The sequence below is a fragment of the Electrophorus electricus genome, chromosome 25 (assembly GCF_041902795.1).
Source record: "Electrophorus electricus isolate QZ-2024a chromosome 25, ASM4190279v1, whole genome shotgun sequence".
Taxonomy (NCBI): domain Eukaryota; kingdom Metazoa; phylum Chordata; class Actinopteri; order Gymnotiformes; family Gymnotidae; genus Electrophorus; species Electrophorus electricus.
In genome coordinates this window covers 6,957,775-6,979,999 of record NC_137521.1, presented here as the reverse complement: position 1 = coordinate 6,979,999, position 22,225 = coordinate 6,957,775, and the positions used below count along the sequence as shown (strand labels likewise).

The 22,225-nt window shown below is 45.3% G+C and overlaps 1 protein-coding gene across 6 annotated transcripts in view; it reads right to left on the bottom strand.

Annotated features, from left to right (window-relative positions):
* Window positions 1-18,598, bottom strand: part of agbl4 (AGBL carboxypeptidase 4) — a 250,132-nt gene extending 231,534 nt beyond the window's left edge. Inside the window, exons 1-2 of one of the 6 annotated variants that reach the window (XM_081707269.1) lie at window positions 17,877-18,598; window positions 16,618-16,740 (exon numbers count right to left, since the gene is read on the bottom strand). In XM_081707269.1, the coding sequence (XP_081563395.1) occupies window positions 16,618-16,740; window positions 17,877-17,961 (208 nt within the window). In that variant the 5' untranslated portion in view covers window positions 17,962-18,598. The remainder of the gene's footprint in view (window positions 1-16,617; window positions 16,741-17,876) is intronic. The other 5 variants (XM_081707270.1, XM_081707272.1, XM_081707274.1 and 2 more) reach the window with 5 other exon arrangements.
* Window positions 18,599-22,225: the final 3,627 nt, after the last annotated feature.

Below are 22,225 nucleotides of genomic sequence, written 5' to 3'. Positions count from 1 at the left end.
AAAATTGAATTAAGACTCCAATATAACATGCAAGATCGATAAATTGAAAGTGCCACAGTTGATGGGCATGTGTGCATGCTTGTGTGTGTGTGCGTGTGCGTGTGTGTGTGTGTGTGTGTTTGCATACACCTTGTACTGCTTAAAATGAGGTATCTAGATTAATGAAATCAGTTGCAGAGCCTAAAACCTCCAGGGCAAGTTCTACAGGAGCAGGACGTATTGCAATTCCACATTCCCCTTCATATCTAAATGTGAATGACAGACTAACTCCCAGCAGCGGGAACATCTCCCCACGGTATGCGGCTGAGCAGAGGCAAATGAAACACACTTCACACCAAAAGGAACATCTGTTTTACTACTCTTACATGTAAGTTTTATTCAATTCTGAGCCATACGGACCACCAGAGCCAGTTCTTGCAACAGGGGCAAAAAGAAAGGGAGAGAGAGCAAGAGTGAGAAAAAAAGAAGAAAAACAGAGAGAAAGGAAGACAGAGAGACAAAGACCACACGGGCAAGAATATGAGAGAGGAGAGGGAGAGAGAGAGGGAGGGAGAGATTCATAATCAGAGGAGATGAAGTTCTCTGTAAGTGCAATGAGAGGAAACACGGCCAGCTGTAGATGCAGAGCTGGAAAACGATGGAATGGTGGCCACAGCTGTTCCAGCCAGATGTGCCTTGCAATCCATCACAGTGCATTCCAGTATATTCACCAGTAAAACCGCTTATGGCATCAGATAATGGCTATCAACATGCAACAGCAACAGTGACCAACAAATTGAGTTTCAGAGAGGTGATATAATATATCTTATTTAGAAAATTTCACTTCTCTACTACACTTGGTTACATTTAGAAATGGCTGACCAAAATATTTTTTTTCCCAAAGTTGAACTTGTTAAAGTGGTGCTCCTAACCCATACTAAGCTTTTTCTTAAAGTAGGCAGTCTGAGAAAAAAAGTCTGTACTAGAAATCTTTCTAAATGTAAAGTTAGCCTTAAAAGCATGTTCAAGAGGCTAGTCCATGTGGAGGCAATCTATTCAGACTACCAATATGGAAATCAGCCTTTGATCTACATTAAAGATCTGTCTCTAAAAACTGTCTGGGATAACGAGCAAGGTTCAGCTGAATTTTAAATGTGCCTTGCCTTCGCTCAATACTAATCTCACGTTAGAGGAACGTCTGCTACCCCGAGGGGTGGCACTGAATCAGGTAAAGCATCCCTCGTGGCACAATGGAGTAGCAGAACTGTTAATGGAACCAGAGTAAATCTTACCACTTACACTTGCCTGCAGCACGATAAAAACCCACAGATGCCAGGCGTCGGATTGTTCAGCACCATGGACAGCGCATGTCGCTGTCCATGGTAGCCCATGGACTCTCATGCGATACTTTCAGTCAATCTTGCGGTTGGGGAAGAGGCGCGCAGGCCTTGATGCCCCAGATCTATGTTCAGCTTGAGAGGAGCAGATTTGGATACACCATTGATTTCGGTTTTAATTTTATGGTGCTTGACTCCAGAGTCAGTCTATGACGAGCTGTAATCAACGTTGCATCGTTCAGTGCTTAACCAAAATAAACAGCATGGGAGAGGAAAGGTCCAGCCTCTACAGCATGAGGAGTCAGGATGAAACTGTGAGACAGTTTACCGACAACACAGATAACTCAATGCATAATAATAAGACAAAAACAATCGATACCTGTATTTTAAGCTGTGGCTTCGGACCGTGTGTATGTGGCTGTGGCTGTGGCTACGTGGGTGGGTGAGTTGGGGTATTAGAGTGCGTTTGTGGGTGGGTGGGTGGGTGGGTGGGTGGGTGTGTTAGAGTGCGTTTGTGGGTGGGTGGGTGGGTGTGTTAGAGTGCGTTTGTGGGAGGGTGTGAAGGGGAAAAGAATGAGAAAGCAAGGACGAAAGTGAGAGAGTAAGAGAGAAGAGAAAGAGCAAATGAGAGCAAAAGAGACAAACTCTCTTGCAAACTATAATTCAGCTACTCATGAGACTCCTATCTACACGCTTCCTCAGAGGAGTCTTCACCGCTTACACGCCATATTAATCATAACGTGTTATGGAGAAAACACATGCCGTGCTTACGATTTAACAAATTGGGTTTTTTAACAAATAAGTGTAAGAGCTTCGTGCAGTGGAAGGCGGCACAGGCTTCTGTGGGAATACACAGTGTTGTTTTTGCTGCCTGTTTTCATTTTACTGAATTACTCCGCACTGAGACTCTGGCCCAGAAATACTCGCTCATTCACAAGAAGTTAGTTCTGCCCTCTATCAACAAGCCAGAATAAAAATTCAATAGGGAGAAAAGAGTGGGAGGGCTAATCATCTGAGATATTACACAAGTGTGTGCATTTGTGTGCATGTTTGTGCGCTGTGTGTACGTGAACTTTCATGTGGTTAACCCTATTATGCAAAAGAGGGCAGTAAACACAGTGTGAATTAGTTTTCAGCAGGTACATAAGCGGTTCAGCGTTATGGGTTTGTTATGGCTGCTAGAAAAGAATGAGAATATTGCCCTCTCATCCACTGCCTGCTGCTCTCCACTCCCAGCTGGTCAAGTTCACTTTTTTCCCTGTTACCATCATCTATGACAAGAGCCGATCGCGGTGCTTTTACATAAAAATATGAGCTGAACTTTGAGGGAACGTTATTAACATTCATCATAAGGCTTAGCGCAGAGCTGTTTGGCTAAATGGCATTTCCTTTGATTTGTGGATGACTGGCCGTGCCGGAGTCTCTCCAACACGGACGCGCCTCCAGAAGACAGCCAAGCTAATCCCATTAGAGAGCCCCGAGCCAGGCCAGTCGCACTCCTCACCCAGCACAAAGGAGAACCCCAGAGCCCTCAGGAACCAGGCGCGCCTGCCCCACTGCCTTCCCTCATTCAAAAAGAGAGATGCACTAATTGGTAAATATGTCTGGCTTGGTGGATTTTTAATTTCTAAAAGCTTACATTTCAGGTGCTCAACATATCAAAACATGAAAAATAAATGCTACAATACTGGAAAATATTACAAATTACTCTCACTAAAACATAATACTACAAAATAAAACATACACTATATGCACAGCGTTTGGAGGCAGAAACACGACTTTGATGTTAACAAAGAGAAGCAAAAGACATCAAAGAAGAAAGATACATTTAAATTATTTGCATTATAAATATAAAAAAAACACTGAAATATTCTTATAAAATTAAAATACTTGTAATATGCATGTTCATTGTACTTCTAAATTTAATAAGATTAGCTCATGTATAAATGTTAACATTCTGTCTCATGTGGAACATTTTAAAGAGCCTCAGTTCCCCATTTCTCTCTAGACACACAGAAAGGAATTAGTATGAACAACAGCTCCATGTGCTATAAGACAAGGATTTTGTGTGCATTTGTGTAGGTGTTTGTATAATCCAGTCAAAGAAAGATTGCGAGATGCCACTGCCGTCACCAACAGCCTGGTCATGCTGTAGTGGCAGATTTAGCAGGACCCCAGCCCTAGACCCCACCTCCCTACAGGCCTTCAGAAGCTCTTACAAGTTGCACTGTACACTGGGCAACAGAAATTTCACTTTGCTTTGCTTCCCCAACTTGAAATCCAAAGATTTAAATTCAAATCTATTTTTAGAATTTTTCTGTCACATACTGCTTTTAAGTGACAGGTCAAATTTCACACATACTCACATACTTACACACACACACACACACACACACACACACACACACACACACACACACACACACACACACACATATATAAATTAATATATACAAATTATATATTACTTATTCATAGAGACTATTATTACAATTACACTTCTAAAAGGTACAGTGTAATCTTCACCTATATTTGGTCTCAGGAACATCAGGAGTAGTATATCAACAAAGAAGGGATCCACTTTCCTTTTGTACCACTATATGAGTATACTAGAACAATAGTTGATAGAAGATAAAACAATAGGTGCTAGAAAAAAATATGAAAGCATATCTGGATTCAGTGTGCAAAAATACACAAGAAACAGGCATTTTTTTGCAGGAAGCATAATCACTGTGGACCAGTGAAATTAGAGGGGACTCAGGAGCACAGCCACCTCCTGAATGTCTTTTTGCAATGTGCTCACTTTAATTATTGGAAAAGCAGTCGGCCGCTCCCACAGGTGAGAATTCCTGAACACAGACGACCAAGAAAGCTGGAATTGATTCAAAGCCCAGGAAAAGGCTGTCTGCCTCCGAACTCACTCATTCTCTTACTCACTCACTCACTCACTCACACGCTTGCTCGCTCGCTCGCTCTCTCTCTCTCTCTCTCTCTCTCTCTCTCTCTCGCTCTCTCTCTCTCTCTCTCTCTCTCTCTCTCTCTCTCTCACAACAACTCTAAAGGCAAAGAGACTGCAGCAGCATCCAATCCTGCCACACCCCAGCCGGCCACATATTTATTGTCAAATACGAATGAGATTAAAGCTGTGACCTCTAACTTTAAAGAAGTCAGTAACAGGTGTCTGGACAGGGAGAGCCTGGAGACGGGCATAAATCACAACCAGTCCTCTGCCACGGTGTGGGATTAGACAGGCTGCACTATGCAAAAATGCCAGCGCCAGCTCAGAGGGTGACGGACACTAATTAATGACATCAATTACAGAATGTCACCAAATCACCACGCCATCATTAAAATGGCACTAAATAGTGAATTAGCATTTTTACCCATCCCTCAAAAAAAAAAAAAAAAACGGAACAGGGAATAAAATGGAAGTGAACAAAGTGTCTGGCGTGTATGTTGGACAGAAAGCAGTTGGAGCTCTCACCAGGAGGAAGCAGCAGGGCAAACGCAGGAGCCGGGTGCCAGAGGAGCCCCAGCGCGGTCTTCAGCCCACGCGCCTGGCACCAGTGATAAAGAGGCCAATGAATCTGAAAAGGTTCAAATGTTCCTTCTGCCCTCACACAGCTACGATCTTATTCCTTTCCCTTTCAGAGAAGAAGTGCCCAAAGCAAGCATGTTCATTTCATAACAGTTGGTAGGTCACAGGGAGCCATTCACTGTGAAATTGACTAAATTGTATTATCGATCTCAGCCATGAAACACACTCTGTGTTGGGGGGGGGGGGGGGGGGGCTACCGTAGGCAGGCTGAGACAGCCTCAGAGTGCCTCTACAGCTGCTGTCAAGCCCTTGATCTTATTTTCAGGGATCTGAGCCAAAATCTGCTGGTTTACTTCTTTAAATCCACATGTAGAGTGCACCTCGGCTGTCCCCCTCACCCACACATCTTTTTTTTTTTCTTTCCTTATCATTTCATGAGCTGTATGGTGGTGGACTCCTCAGTGGCTAAATACCAGTCAGTTCCAATTTTGTGCTATCTTTTTACAAGTTAATTATCTGAAGGGCCACAAAGGACAAGAGAGCTGGCAGCAAGACAACAGCCTAGGTCTCGCCTCTGTGTTGGATTTGGTGTGGGGTTGTTTTTTTTTTGGGGGGGGGGGGGGGGGGGTATTGCCTGTTTTCTTCCCCTCTTCCCTCATCTCTCTTCATCTCTCTCTCTCTCTCTCTCTCTCTCTTCTTTCTCCCCCAGCCATACGAATAATCACTTCTGCAGAGGGCCTGGAGATAAAACCAGGAGGTGCTTGAGAGTCCTTGGCGAGCTGGCGGCGAGGGGAAGGTCAGCGGCAGTGCTGTGGGCGGCCCTTATCGGGCCTGGTACGTGGCTATCGGGGAGCATGCACTCGCGTTTATTTACAGCCGAGGCTCCCTGCGGGGGCACACCGGCCTGCCCGGCCCTGATTGGCCTGTAATGAGTTGGGGAACACGAGGATGGATCTGAGGGAAAGGCGGTGGAGCGGGGCCCGCTGAGAACACCGCAGCATCCGCAGGTCATGAGTACAGGAGGCAGGAGAGGCCTCCACTATGGGGTGGAATGAAATGTCAAAGAGGGTGTGAACTGCTCACGCTGTTCACTTTTGGCACAAGCACACACACACACAGACGCACACAGAGACGCACACAGAGACGCACACAGAGACGCACACACAGATGCACACACAGACGCACACACAGACGCACACACAGACAAACTCATGGCTCGGATTGTGGTGTCAGATCTAATACTGTCTCATAAAGGCAGACTGAAGTCCATCACTGGCAGCTGAAGTTCCGTATAACCTTACTGAAAGGTCTAACACTATCTGTCTCCCTCCCTCTAACAGCTCCTACTGCTATTACAGGACCTCCACATTGGGTTGCCACAGCTTGCTGCCGTCTGGTCCAGTCAGCCGTGCTGGCCAGGCTGTGGCCACAGCTCTGTCCTCTGGCTGCAGACCAGTAACATCATAGCTGAGGTGGACAGAGGGAGGAGCATGATGTCGGCAAGGTCCCGGCATGAACCACGCCCCCTTTCTCTCGGGGGCAAGGGGGACAGAAATCTCTTATTGTTAAACTACTTTTCAATCTGGAGAATTACACAAAGTTCTCCCACCGTCAGTGCGCTGCCTGCTTTATGAGAGGGTGGTGGGGTGGGGAGGGGAAGGCCTACCCTGAAAGCCACTCAAAAGCCTTGGCAGACCACCAGTGCTCCATCTCCTCCCGCTCTCCCCCTGCTTCTGGGCCCGCTGCACCCGTCTGGTGCGTCTACTTTAGCAAAATTAAACAAGGGAGCAATAGATATAAATATAACAAAGTCAAAAAGTACAACAGCAGAGAGAGGCCAAAAAAAAAAAAGGTTAAAAAACAGCAAGAGTAAATCCAACCGCACCACTAATCCTCAGTAAATGCACTTAAAATGAGGGACTTAGATTCATAATTTGACATATTAATTTACAAAGTCTCTTAGCGCTGGAGGCAAAATAAAAGCACGGAGAGGGTCGTAGGCGGGCTAGGAGAGCTGCAGGATACGGTGGGAGCAGAGGGCCCCCCCAACCCTCTTCAAAGGGACTCGGGCAACATTAGAAGTACAATGTCCCACATGCTTAAAAAGGCCCTGGTTCAGAGCCAGTGGGCAGCCTAGAATTGGCTATCCGGATTGGCTGCCCGGATTGGCTGTCCTGATTGGCTACCCTGATTGGCTGTTCGGATACAGCCCTGCCCTGTAGAGGTCTTGTGAAACCCTGACTGAGACGCTGTGCAAGAGGTTGCAGGAAGTGAATGTGTGCTGATCCATGTACACAGGCACATGCACACACGTGCAGGCCGATTCGCCATCAGCTTTCGATGTTGTGATGCTCAGTATCCCAAGCGCACACTGTGGTCACAGTCAAAGTCTCTGACCGTAGTGGGACACAGAGTTGAAATGAGGAATGACAAAGGGTTAAAGGACAGCTCTTGCATGTTAGGTCCACTAGTTGTACCCTACCAGTTGGCCAGCGCATGGACAAACACCACGGAAGTCCTCTCGCATTTCTCAGACCACACGCCCTGACGACTATATAGGGCACATTTCAATTTTGTTTACTCCTGAGCAACTGCCTGTAACCAAACCAAATGCATTTCCATCAAAAATTCCGGCTCCGTTTCTGCACGTCGGTTTACAAACATATTCCAAGCATATAAATGTGAGACGGCAAACAAAACCTGACACACCAGTGCGCCTCATCTCAAGGAGAACGCTTTAAATAAATCAGCCAAATAAACAGAAGAGAAGTGAGAAAAAAAGGGAAAAAATGAGAGAGGCAGAGCGAGAGAGAGATGGAGAGAGAGGAAGAGAAAGGAGAACGCAGCGCGCAAAGGCATTACAAATCCTCGCCGTTTGGCCAAGCCGGGTGTCCTTGGCTGGGATGAAGAACGACACTTCTGCCTGGCGAGTGTTTATGGCATCGGGAGAGCTGGCGGAATGGGGGGTGGGGGGTGGGGATGGATTACTCCATCAGCAGAGCGCAGCGTGTTCACCGAGCGAAGGGCCTCAGCACGGCTCTGCCCACAGTACCTCGCACCCGAAACAGCCGTCTGCCGCGGCTGTGCTGGAAGCTCCATGAGGCTTGATCCTGAGAGGCACGGGCGCGCCACGCCACCCAAAACTAGCCCATGGAATAACCAAGGCGCTCAGGGGGCGTGAACATGAATGAATGTGGAGGAGAAGGCTCTAGAAGGGAGAGTGGGAAGTGTAACAGCAGCTCTGTATCACTGGACCTCTGTCTCGCATGTAGAGGAGTTAGTCCTGTTGACCTCACCACACTGGTGGGTAAACACACACACAAACACACACACACACACAAAAATATACAGAGCTAGGAAATGCTCAGTGGGCCAACTGAGGTCAGAACAGTTGTTTAGACAACATGCTAACCCCATGCACTCTGGGTCCACTAGGTGGCATCAGCTCATCCATTCATATGAAGTGTCATATCTCTAATTCAAGACGGGAAGCCTCAGATCTTCACGCAGGTGGCTTATTCTGAATGTCTGCTGCCACCAGCACAACCACACAAACCGTGACTTATCACCGTCAGCCGGGACACCACAAGGACGTCGCAGGACAGGAATACAAAGCTCCAGATCCAACCCCAAACCCCTTTCCTGCATCACATGTGAGCTCGGCCACAGGTTCCAGTCTCATCTCCACATACACAACTGCCATGATTTGTTTGAGTCTCCTCTAATGGCGGTTGATAGCCACTTTTAGCTGGACCGATTGCTTTTGCGTTAAAGAAGATTTGTGCTCTGAGTAAATCTCTCACTAATAACTGTCGAATAGAAGGTGTGAGGCCCATGCTGTGGGTCGCCCCTAAAGCCCATTATAAGTGCTGGTGAGGGTATGTGCAGTGCGCTAATTGAAGTAGTGTCACATTCGCCAACAGAGCCTATAGGCACGAATTAGTTTCTAGACTAGGCGGCTTAAGGTGAGAAAGTGCTACACGGTTTAAATTGTGCCAGTTTAAGAGTCCCGTGAGCACAGCACAGCATAAGGTGGCATGGCTAGTATATAACAGCCAGTTTATGTACAGGTTACTTTAATGTCTGTCATGCGGCGACAGTGACGTCAACCTTGAAGAGAATGTCTGCTTAGTCAGATAAAACGTTCCTTTTACAGGATCGTTTACTAGTGCTGACACTACAGTGTTGTGGTTGAAAGCGTCTCTAAATATCCCGTGAAAGGCAGGCCAGGTGACGCAGCGTATTCTGCACAGGCGTGGCGCTGCGAGGCCAACAGCCACCCCGCCGAGGGTGGGCGCACGGGTTTCCTTCCTTGACATTTCTATGAACGTCTGCATCTGTGTAATCAGCGGTTGGCCTGAGCTGCTAGCCACGCTCCCATCCTCGCAGAGCGGCGCCGGCTCGACCATCGCCCTCGACCCTGATCAAAAAGTAACCGAGGACAACGGCAAGAATGACACCTGCTTGGTTTGCCTGTGCACTCTGGAGACAGCCATCCGCCCAGCTGCCTGGCTCCACAGCGCAGACACACACTCACAGTGTAAACACTGTATACGCTCTATCCACATGCAGGCCCAAGGTAGGGTGGTAAATGCCATGCTGTATGTGGGCACAGCCCGCTGGAAAGTCTAGCTCAGTCACTGAAGCTCTTGTGTGGCGAGGAATTTAGTCCCAATGCAACTGAGCGCTGCCATTTTGGGTGCTAAATCTCCAAGGGCACAACATTGACATTTAAGGTTTGAGAAATTGGCCTCATGATTTTTCTTCATCCCTAGGGACTCATTAATGCTGCTACATATTCACCACACAACATGTTTTACCATAATTAGCTTTCAACTCACTTAATCCTTTTCTTTCCATGAGAATCAAAGAAAATTGTAATCATACATCTATCAGCAAAAGAAAAAAGGACACAGCATAATCCCCTGTGTAACTTAACCATTAAAGATTTCACTGCTCTTCTGTTGTTAGCATGGAGCAAGGAACTCCTGAGGAGACAGAGAGAGGAAGCTTGCAGCAGAGTAAAAGTGAAGTTTCCTGGTCGTTAGCCTTGGCTATGTAGAGAGACCGGCCTCTGACAAGGCCATGCATAGTGCTGACACATGTACAATAATGCACAGTACTGACACACGCACGGCCATGCACAGTGCTGACACACGCACGGCCGTGCACAGTGCTGACACACGCACGGCCGTGCACAGTGCTGGCACACGCACGGCCGTGCACAGTGCTGACACACGCACGGCCGAGCACAGTGCTGACACACGCACGGCCGTGCACAGTGCTGACACACGCACGGCCGAGCACAGTGCTGACACACGCACGGCCGTGCACAGTGCTGACACACGCACGGCCATGCACAGTGCTGACACACGCACGGCCGTGCACAGTGCTGACACATGCACAGTACTGACACATGCACATCCATGCACAATACTGACACATGCACAGTACTGATACATGCACATCCATGCACAGAACTGACACATGCAGAGTACTGACACATGCACATCCATGCAGAATGCTGAGACATGCACATTCATGCACAGTACTGACACATGCACATTCATGCATAGCTATGTGCAGTGCTGGGACATGCACAGCCATAGACATTGTTTACACAGGCACAGTATTGAAACATGCTCCATAATGCCACTGCATATGGCAGGAGACCTGCAGCCCAAAGCTCACAAAAGGAGTAGGATTACTAACCTTTAAAATAATGTCTAGAAACTTTTAAAATGTTAGAAATTAATAAAGGTAATAATTACTAGTACCTAAAAAAACTATAACTTTTATCTGCAAACATCAGAATCTACACAGGAAACTTAGCCTCCCGGCACCTTTCAAAATAAAAACAAAAAACCTTTTTGTTTCACACCGCCATCTATGTTTTCCTCATGTTGTTCTTGAAGTGATGAAAACATTTCTAGTGGTCTAATATGGGAAGAAGCCCACTTCACCCCCTCAGAGCCCCGCTGATGCCTGTTGCCACTTGTGCTAAGCATGGAGCTTGATTGGTAGAACGGCCCCCACTTCTCTAATCAATAGGAAGCAGACGGTCTTGATTCGGAGGAGCCTGAAAGTACAGAAATCTCTTAGAAAGTGCAGAAATCTCTTAGAAAGTTGGGCCACTTTTTGTCCCGTCTTTCTGTCTCTCTTTCACTCTCTCTCTCTCTCTCTCTCTCTCTCTCTCCTTTCCCTACCTTCCCTCTCTCACTCTCCCTTCCTCTCTCCAGCGGTGACTATAATCGTTCATGCAGTAGATGTACTCTGCTAGTGTGACATGAAGACTTTAGAGGGAAGATGAGGGGGAGATCAGAAGACACACAAAAATCCCCAGTTAGAGAAAAGAAACACAAACAATTAAAGCGCCATCAGTGGTAAACTATTCATCCTCATTATCAGTCTCTCAGCAGAGGCCTTGTCAAGCTCTGACTCCACAAATCTTTTGTTCACCGACTTGAGGGAGATGTACTATTACCACAATGAATAACTTAAACTCCACTGTGCAAACAGCAGAATGTTTTGGAGATACTTACTGCGGGGTCCACAGCACATGGTCACGTGCACATACAAGCATATGCACAACACACAGATACACACACACACACACACACACACACACACACACACACACACACACACACACACACACACATACACACACATTATGCCTCCCTTATGCCTGTCTGGCACTGGCACCAGATTTAATCAGGAACAGTCAATGAGTTTTATTACTCAAAAGACATAATCCTCTGATGAAACACCAATGTGTAGAGCAAATTTCAATGTAAGATTTCCCCAGGAATAATTATGCAACTGACGTGAGCAACATCTACTGTAATGTAATAACAGGAGAGACCTCGGTACCTACAGCTCCTAATGGCAACAGGGAAACTAAACAAATCCTCTGCTCATGAAAACATCTACAAATGTCTTCACACGTCTATACAAAAGAATCTTCCATCTTCTGATCTGAATTTAGATCATGAAATTGAAGTTCCATGCAAACAAATGTTAACGTGCAAACAAATGTTATTAATGCTTAGTTGTACATTTTTAATATCTGCAGACAAGTGCACAAAACCCAAGTCCAAAACAAGAAGTGCACAAAAATATTTAAAGTACAATTACTACATGTGCTAACAATACTAATCAACTAAATAAATATTCGTTGACTATAAAAAAGAGTAAACAATATTAGAATACATTAGTAATAAACAATCAAATGTTGTAGGCCTATAAAATCTCAATATTAAATCACTAATTATATCCTTGAAACTAATTTGCATGCAGGACCCTACGGAAGTTCCCATAATGTTTCTAATTCCACCATATACAAAGAGCTTTCAAAACCACTTTAACGATGCCTTCAGGAAATATTCATTATGTTTTTGGTACTATCAAGCTGTGCATAATGGGGGTCTTAAGTTCTATAAAACAGAGTAAGAGAACAGGAGCAAGGGAGAATGAGAGAGTAAGAGTGAGAAATAGCTAGTGTTAGAGAGAGAGAAGGAGAGAGAGAGAGAGATAGTTCAAGTAAGGTCCAACTGCCTCAGAAAAGACATACTACTGCCTTAATCTGCATACAGCTGACAAGAAAGTGAGTTATATCTCATCTAAATGTAAATTAGGTGTTTTATACCTTCAGTAAACAGTTTACATAACCATGGACTGTTTTAATAAACCAATTAGAATTTATTACCTTGATACTAAGGATATGAGCCATTTCTCTGAATTCACATTTTTATGCAAAACCCTGACAGCTGTCTTGGGGGGGGGGGGGGGGGGGAAGGAGAAACAATTGTATTGGCAGCAGGAGGTAAGCTGAGTGATATCTCAGCTTTAGGTCAAATGTACATTTACTCCAACTCCTGCGACTCGCTCAGCAATAAATTAGGCTCGAAGTGAGAGGACGTGTGCAACTGTGATGTCACACCTTTAAAATACATCACACGGAAAGAGATGCATTTGCATGAGCTATATTCATTTTCCATCTGCCACTGTCAAATACCGAGTATATATTGCCGGTGGGTGAATTGAGAATTGACACATCAACTGAATTCACAATGGTATGTCCAAAACAGGCATGATTATTACAGCTACAACTACAGTATTATAAAATGGGCTTGGCAACATGTTCCCTTGATGAGCTTGACCTTAACGTCTGGCATACAGCTCCAACTGTTCCAAACGCAAACACCAAAATGCAAACACCAAAACACAAACACCAAAAAAGGAATAACGGAAACCACAGACAGGATGACAAAAGTTCCGCTCAGAAGGCGCAGCAGAGTTTGCTCATGAGCCGGCTGCCACCCCACCCCCCACCTCCCATCCCCCCACCCCCACCCCGGGTCAAGCTTAAAAAGATGAATCTTCAGATCCTGGGCTTCCTTCTTTCTTCCCAGCCGTCCGAGGTGAGTGGCTCTGGTGAGGTTGGAGCACAGTACTAAGCAGCGCTCAGCGCCTAAAAATCCACGGACGGCCCCAGCCAGCCTTTGTCAGCACGCAAGCGCTTAGCGGCGTTTAGCCACTGTGCTGCTTTGCTTTGCTGAAGCAGCAACAGGACATTAATTTGACATTAGCGCAGTAATATCAATTCCTCTCCCCTTTCCCATGCAACTTGGGTAATGCATTTACTGGAAAGAGATTAATATCAATTCCATAAATCATTCAGGAGAATTTCCCCAGCCAGACACATGGGGGTAATATCATATATGTTAGCTGATCTCTGCCTGGCCGCTCGATGCTCATTAATCAATGTGGCGGCTCCTCAGGGCCAGTCAGGAGGGAAAGCAGAGAAACTTCTAAAATCCCATGATTATTTATTTATATTGACTCTGGCTCTGTAAATTTATGTTGATCGTATTCCTTGTCCTTTCGCCGCTGCCCTTTGCTGCCCACGAGCAGAGGTGCTGATACAAAGCAGGGCGGAGCCTGTGGGTTCCACTGCAGCGATGGGCTTCAGAGGCCGAGCGCACTACGCTTCACCGTGGCTCTCCTGGCTACACAGTCTGACTTTGAGCCTTCAAAGGTGCTCTCTGGCTACACATCTCCCCATTTCTTTCATGCAGGCCTACTCATGCATTGTATACCATTGTAATGCAATGCTTTTGGGCTTCATCTGAAACCTCCAATTTTAGCTTTCGATCAAAAGCTACAAAATCATACACTTTCATCCAGCCTCTCTCAGCGCGAAGTAACAAGCTGATAAGACCAAAACAGCCAGCCCATCCTAAAATTGCATTGATATGGAACATTTCCAAAAGCACAAAAATCCTTTAAAAAGTGCTCCCATGGGGAGACCAGAGGCAGGGGCAAGCCTTGGCCCTGCAGTGGAGTGAATTGGTTGCCTGTCAAGAATATGAAAGCTGAGTCTCATCTGTTGGAGACCCTGAACCTAATCTCCCAGCAGAGAATGATATTGTGTCTGTTCCAGAGTCCCACTGATTCACTGTCAATCCAGCCGCAAGCCTCTCTCAGCTGCCCACTTGACCTTGTCACAGAAAAAGCACTTTATTTTCATTACGCCGCCATATTCATTCGGCCCTTGCAAAAGGAACCAAACAAAGGCCATTTACTCAAAGCATTCTTCAAAATGTTATCGCACTGTTTAATTACAGCTTTCAACAAGGCAGACAGACAAGGTAAAAGAGCAGGCACTCTCGTGTCAGGCTTTACATTTTTTACCCTCTCTTTTTAAAAGGAGATAATTAGTCAGTAAAAGCATGGCTCACATTGAGAACTGTCTGGTGCTATACAGCAGGAAAGTTCAGCTCAACACAAGATGAGAGCTGCTACTGGTCATCATGTGACGTCAAGAGAAAGCAGCGGCAGCCAAACGTTTCACTCCCGACGTCCCCCTACAGCACAGGCTTCCTGTGCGCCAACATCTGCAGCCGTAGGTGTGTTGTAGGTCGAATGCTTGTGCCTCTAGAACAGTTAGACCTAGAGAGGTCTTGGTGCCGCATGGAGCCGGACTGCAGGCACTCCAAAGAGTGAGCATCAGGCCTTCGCATTTCCTGAAGTTTTTGAGCATCGTGGATTTTGTCTGTGAATCGCTCTAGAGGAGGTTTCCATAAGCAAGCATTTATCAACACAGTACAACTGCCAGCATTTGCATTTAGCAGAAAGAAACCAGATTCAGCAAGCTGGAAGGGTGGAATTACCAAGCTGCTCTGCAGGGCAGAGGGGGCTTGCTCATAGAATATCAATTAGGCAGGTTGCATGACACTGAAACATATTCTTGTATCCCAAAATAGGTTGTATTTTCTAGTAACAGCAGAGAATTTTGAAAAAAAAAAAAAAAGATAAAACTAAGAGCAAAATCTCATGTGACAAGTGTGCAGTGCCGCTGAGACGAGAAGTTATAGCTCACTGATGCTGGCTTTTCTGCAGTGGTCATGGCAACGCTTACATCACTGAGCCAGTCACATGACTAGCCATGAGCAAGCAACAGCAACTATGTGCAAAATATTTACTGAAAGTGATATGCAAAAATATTACTTAGTGTAACAGGCATCTAGGTTAAAAAAAATGTAGGATATGAGCAAAATAGCTACAGGCAATGTTTTCCCCAGGACTTCTGTGTGGTTTTGAGGTTTGCTCTGGAATGTGCATTTAGTTCCCTCGACTGCTGTTATAAATAGCCAGAGGGAAATTCAGCTTCACTAAGTTTCTCACAGAATGGCCCATTCACTTTATAAAGGCCCATTCGCTAAAGTTGTCTCATTGTAAGCTGCATATTGTGTGTGTGCGTGTGTGAGCGTGTGTGTATGTGTGTGCGTGCGTGTGTGTGTGTGCGCGTGTGTGAGCGTGTGTGTGTGTGCGTGTGTGTGGATGGGCTGGGAGTGAAAAAGATGAAGCAAAAAAAGGGCAAATCTTTCAAGCATAGCTGATGTCACAGAGGCTCCCACATGGGACGCTCTGCTCCAGGTTTTGTGTACTATCCTGCCGGCTTTACCCTGGCACCGCCCACCGATCACTACAGTTATGGGTATTTCTGAGCCTCATTTCCTGGTCCGCTGTTGCGCTGCTGTTGCGCTCCATCTGGTTTTCGCCCTCTGCTTGTCTTTGTGTTCATGATTATGGATGTGCCTGCTGTCTCCGTGTGCGTGCGCTTCTTTGACCCCGCTGCCTCCTGGACTAGCCCTGGTAAACCCTCTCAGCACATGCACATCCTGCTCTCACTACTTCACATTTCCTACAGTTTAAGTGAATATCCTCTGTGACGGGATCAGTGTTGTGAGAAAAATCTCAAGCATTTGCCTGTTATATTGCAGTTGTCTTTATATTATTTAAACTAGTACACTTTTGACTTTGTACCTCTCTTTTGTCAAGATGATCTTATTTCCAAGAGTCATGTGATATCCTGCTGACCAGATGTGTGCAGTATAGAAAACAATATGTAGATTTAATAAGAAAATATGGAGTTTTAATAAGAATCCTTGAGCAATTGTATTTGGACTGTAATTGTAATTGTAATTGTAAGTGGATGTGTGAAGTACAAGGCATTGACACTTTTTGTTCTTCACCTCATATCTGGATTTTTTTGCAACTGTAGGCCATCAGTCCAATGTATTATCTTTCATCAAAACAAAATCAACCAAACCTATGATAGACCGTGTAGACAGGGGCATGCAGTATACTACACCTGAGCGTAGCATTAGTGTGTTGGCACATACACAGGGTAAAAGGAAAAATGTTGAGAATCCCAAGAGTACCCGGACTGAGCTGCAAAACTGCCAGCGTACTCACCACTCTCAAAGCAGGCGTCAAAGGTGAGGTGGCCTTTCCTGGGGGCTCCCGTGTGCCCTGGAGGAGTCACTGTCAGTTTGCTCACATTCCCCACCAAGGCATCATCTCCTCCAGCCTCGCTGCCTGCAAAACACACTGGTATTAAACAGAATTAAAAGGTAAACACATCAGTATTCTTTGGTACTGTTTAACACCTATTGGGACTGCACAGACTGCTATATAAAACCCCCATGTTTATCATCTTTTGATATATTCAGACCTGAAAGATTTTAGAATAGCTGTTGTGGGTCAGGGAATCTAACATTCGATTTTTACAGGACATCTGCTGAGTAAAACTTTCAGTAGGCTACAGCCAAAAAAAAATGGAACTGAATATAGTTAAACAGAATAACATTGATTTCTTTTTTGAGCATTTTAGGTCATACTGATTGTAGCTTATGTATTGAAAGTATTTGGGAATTATGTCTTTTGGCAATATTATTAGTTGTTCAGAAACTTGAATAAACATTTACTTTCTGCCGAAAGTATTGCAATAAATACCGAGTGTTTAGTCATTTCGTAAAAATATGATAGGTGGTTCCGAAAACTTTGATACCCGGCCGAAAAGCAGAACCACAGCCTGTAGGTAGTTTATCCAAACACACCGCAGCCATGCGTGCTGTCTGTAGACTGCACATCTCTGCGCTATGCAGTGGCTACTTGGCTCATTTTCATATTGTTCGTATTGAAGCCGTGCTCCTGCCATGTTAAAGACCTCGGAGAGCTGATATACTAATATATAATATATAATATATACTGATATACTAAACTGGCTGATTGCTGTCAGTGACTCGGTTCTCGGACCCTGACAGCCAGCGAGGACAGCCATCCTAGCAAACGTGCTCGGAATAACGACGCTATTGAAGGGATTCCCCTGCAGTCCGTTCACTTTGCGCACAACCAGCCATCTTAGCTACATCCTTCGGCGCGGTATTTGCGAGGACGACGTCCGAAAACAAACAGACTATTCCGTTGTTTATTACTCAGGTCGGTCGTAGCCGTGGCTTGACCTCATTCTAACGGACCGCCGCTAACGCTAGCTGGTTAGCCAGAGAGCTTAGCACTTAGCCGCAGCTAGCTAGAGCGGCTTGGTTAGCGTTATCCAGCGAACACTCGCTCTTTATAAACGTGGAGTCCGCCATGGCTCAGCACCACGTCCAGCGCCCATGTGTCTGCGCTTGTCAGACGCGGCGGTGGCGCTGGTCTCTGTGTTTACACACCAGCGTCGAGGTCTCTGCTCTTCTCCTCCATCTTCCGCTCCGCTTTTCCTCTCAGCGCTGGCGGGGCTCGAGACGCCGAACGCATGTTGCCAAGGCAACGCCGCGCGACCCGGGTGAAGAAGGCGGTGCGCGCGCGCAAGGATTTTAACGCGTGCACCAAACGCGGCAAGGTGCGCGCGCAGGAAGCAGGTCCGGCTCCCCCAGGCCGCGCGGATGTCTCTCTGCAAGCGCCTGCCTTTCTGCATGGGACGGAATATGGCTGTCGAAAGTATGGAGCTTAGACACACCCGGTCTTTGTTTGTTTCTAAGCTACTCTTTTCTGCATTTTTCTGCAAGAAAAATACAGTGAATGTATCAAAAGAATGAAATGATGTGATTATGGTGTGTTAAATAAACACTGTTATGTAAGTAGCTTTACTTTACTATTAGTGTTCTCTTAACGAGCAGTAGGAGGGTGCCACCTGCGATTCTTTCCCACCGATCTTGAAGAGACTCTGACACATGCTAAGCGCTTGTATGGTGAAAGTCTAAAATTCTGAATGAAAACTATTTGCTTAATTGGGCTCAAATTATTTTGGAAATTAATTCATATATAGCCTGTCAACATTCAGTATTTTAAAACATGTAAGCATAAACCATTAGAATGAAATGCCTTGAACATTATGAAAAACATACATTCAGTCAGATGTATTCTAAGTTTTGACTGGTACTGTACATAAATAAGCTTGTTTTATACAAAAATACCGTGTCCTTTATATTTAGCCTTTACATCATTCATCAAAAGTTTTTGGCTTTAAAAATTCTAATTTCTTCTCCCTCTGAAAAACATGCCAATTGTAAGTAATGCCTTGAGTAGCCGGTTGCACCACATGTTCATCAACATGTTTTTCTTTGTATTTTTAAAATAATACTAATACTAATACTAATACTAATACTAATACTAATACTACTACTACTACTACTACTACTAATAATAATAATAATAATAATAATAATAATAATAATAATATCTTAAATAATTATTTCTGTTCTTTTTCTAAATTATTGTGAAAATCCGGTAATATGCATCATTTAATCATCTTAAAAATGCATTGAGAAACTGACTTTCTGATTAACATATATTTTAATTGTTTTTAATTAGGCTATTATCACAAATCTTTTACAAACATATCACCAATATTTACATATTTATAAATTCACATTTGTGATATTGTGATTGTATATATATTTCTGCTTGATTTATTGTAAAGGGGGAAAAGCAGATGGCAGAAATTGCCATCATCAACTGTTCCTTTCAAGTAGATCAGATTTCAAAATTGCCATGGGCCTCATGACTGACACTGTCTCTCTGTTCTTGGTTTTATGTGGGTTGATTAAAGTGTGTGGATTGCCGGACAATTGGTCCACAGTCTATGTCATGTGACCATGTGACTGTGTTACACGAAGGTATGACCATATCAACACTACTCTGCTAATTTCCATATTAGAATCTCTGGTTGCTAGAAGCATACAAGGATGGTCAGTTGTGTGTGTGTGTGTGTGTGTGTGTGTGTGTGTTAAAGGGGCCTACTTTAATAAGGCAAAATTGATATTTTTCTTTAATGAGGAAAAAATTCTATTTTTCCCCTTTGATCATATTCAGTGAGGAGCTGTACGCAGCTGAGCAGGCAGTGTGGACTGATTATTTTTTAAGTGATAAAAAATCGTCATGGGCAATATTCCCTTAAAAGTGGAACCTGACTAGCTGTCCTTCATGACGTGTCATCCCCTGCCACCACGAGCCGGTTCCTACGTGCTGCACATGTATTTCACCGCACTGCTCAGGCTATGACAAGTAACAGAATCACGGCTCCCTTCCTAATTCCCTCTGTGTTCTCACGTTTCTTAGTGAGCACGCAAGCAAGCTTCCGGCATACACAGGTCTGTTTCCTCCACCAAACAGCCGCGCGGAGCATTCACAGCCGTGTGGAATCTCTGCGGGTATACCTTTGACAATTACAGCACGCCTGCGGGAGCAGAGTCTTCCTCTTCTTCCTCACCTCTCCACCGCGGTGTTCCTGTCACCGCCGAACAGACGATTTAATCAACACATCAATCACACAACACACAGGCAGAAATACTGTCCACTTCTTGATTCTCGCATTTTTAATTGGTTCTCTAGAGATGCTATGTTTTTTTTCTTTCCCACATCAAAATAGTCAAATGTGAAACTCCATTCACCTGCCTAGTATACATCTGCCTCACATTTCTAGTACAAAGGTAAGAATAGCAAATGTAAGTTCTGCCTTTTATGAAATATGTATTAAAACATTTTAAAGACAAATAAACAAAGTTATTGTTTTGTGTGTGTGTGTGTGTGTGTGTGCGTGTGTGTGTGCGTGTGCGTGTGTGTGCGTGACCTCTGGGAGTCCCAGTATTTTTGGTGGTGTACAGGGAAACCCTTTTTAACGGTCCCATGCAGGGACGTCAGGCATGCAGCCTCTCAGTGAATGGGAGGTGATGCATTGAGAAGGCAGCCCACAGGAGACAAGGCAACGCACACAGCAGGCATCAGGAACACGCATCGAGTCACTATGGCGACAGCCATCAGAAGCCTCCTGGGACCCAGGCGGACAGGAGAGGGGGGATGAGGGGCAGCTGACACTGGAATCAACCAGCAGACTCCATGATTTAAGTGACAACCTATCCCAGCAGCCACACACACACACAATACATACAACACACACACACAGACAAGGATGCTCAGGCTCACAGAAATAAAAAAAGATCAGCTCCATTAAAGGAACATGGCAGGATTCTCTCTCTCTCTCTCTCTCTCTCTCTCTCTCTCTCTCTCTCTCTCTCTCTCTCTCTCGTCATTGGCTGCAGTACACCCTAACAGATGGGCCAGTGTCAATAGGCTGCTATTAACCGGACATTTTCCTCTCCTGTGGCATGGAGACCAGAGCATACTGTACTATACGCAGCAAGAAACTCACCCGACCAACCGCGCTCACACCCAGCCTAGCTGATCCCCACACCCGCGTTTCACACAGGCGTTTCAGCTCACTGAGACGTATTCGTGAAAAAGCTCAAAATTACACCATGCTGCAATTGTGCCTCGGTGCAGTTGTCGTGTGAATTTAGGCTTCATTTCATGGAATGAATCCACACTATCACATAAATCCAATCTCATCTTTCCCGTTAACCACGTTAAAAAGCTATGAATCTTGTTTATACCCAAAACATGACAACTTCACTGACGGCAAAACTATTTCCATTTTATATTTCTCCTTCCTATATGGCAGTCCAGTTTCCAACCCAGCAACTGCGCAGTGTTGGATCATAGCATCACATTGCCATTTGCTGGTAGGAATGAATCTGTGACTAAAATCTGACCTCATATTTTGTCATATATATTTTGGGAGACTTACCAAATCAGGAGGTTATTATTTCTCATACTCAGTCCAAGAACATGCGTCATCAAGGTCAGTAATGAAAATACAGCACAACATAAATGTTGCAGAAAAAATCTCAATAAAAGCAAGCTGAAACAGACTACATACAGTACATGCAGTGCATACAGGAAATGTGAAAACCAGTGTAATTTCCAGCAAATAAAAAGCAGATACAAAAACCTCTGTGTTCATTCACAAATTGGGTTAGCTTTAGTTTAGTATAGCATGCTTATTTGTAGAATAAATAGGCTTTCAGGTCTGTTGTAATTGCCAAATGCCCAATCCCAAATATTGGCCACTTCCAGAACCTGCATTATTTCTAGTGTGTTGTGTGTATTTTACAGCTGACAACTTTCATCCAATCAGCTCTGTTTTTCTGGTGACTTGTGTAGTCGCACACGGCAAAAATGCCCAAAGCCCCCCAGCCCAGACTCTGAGAGGACTGAGCGAGCAAGTAACAACTGTAGACATTTAAGAAGGAGACGGAGACTTGTTATTGTTGTTTCAAAGCCCTGTTTTACTGCAGCAATGAGGATTGACCTGCCCCTTGCAGGTCAGACCCACGGCCCGAAATCAAACGAGCTCAGCGTTCGACCACGCCTGGCCCGGCATCGGCCGGCACCTCCCGCCAAACCTAATCCTTATCTCCAATGGTCAGAGATCAAGCGCCGGGTTTAGACATCCTCTCACACCCGAGCACCAGGCTGTGGTCGGCGGCGCACGCAACGCACAGCCGAAATGGAATTTCGGAGGCATGTGGATTTCACGGACGGCAGGCCAGGAGCGTGCGGGCGCGGCACTGCTGATTGAAGAGCCGCTGAGTAAAGCGGCCCGGCTCTGAGGCGCTGATCAAAAAGACGGCCGGCATCGGCTCTGGGAGGGGAGCTGGCATCCGGACCGGAGGTGGTGGTA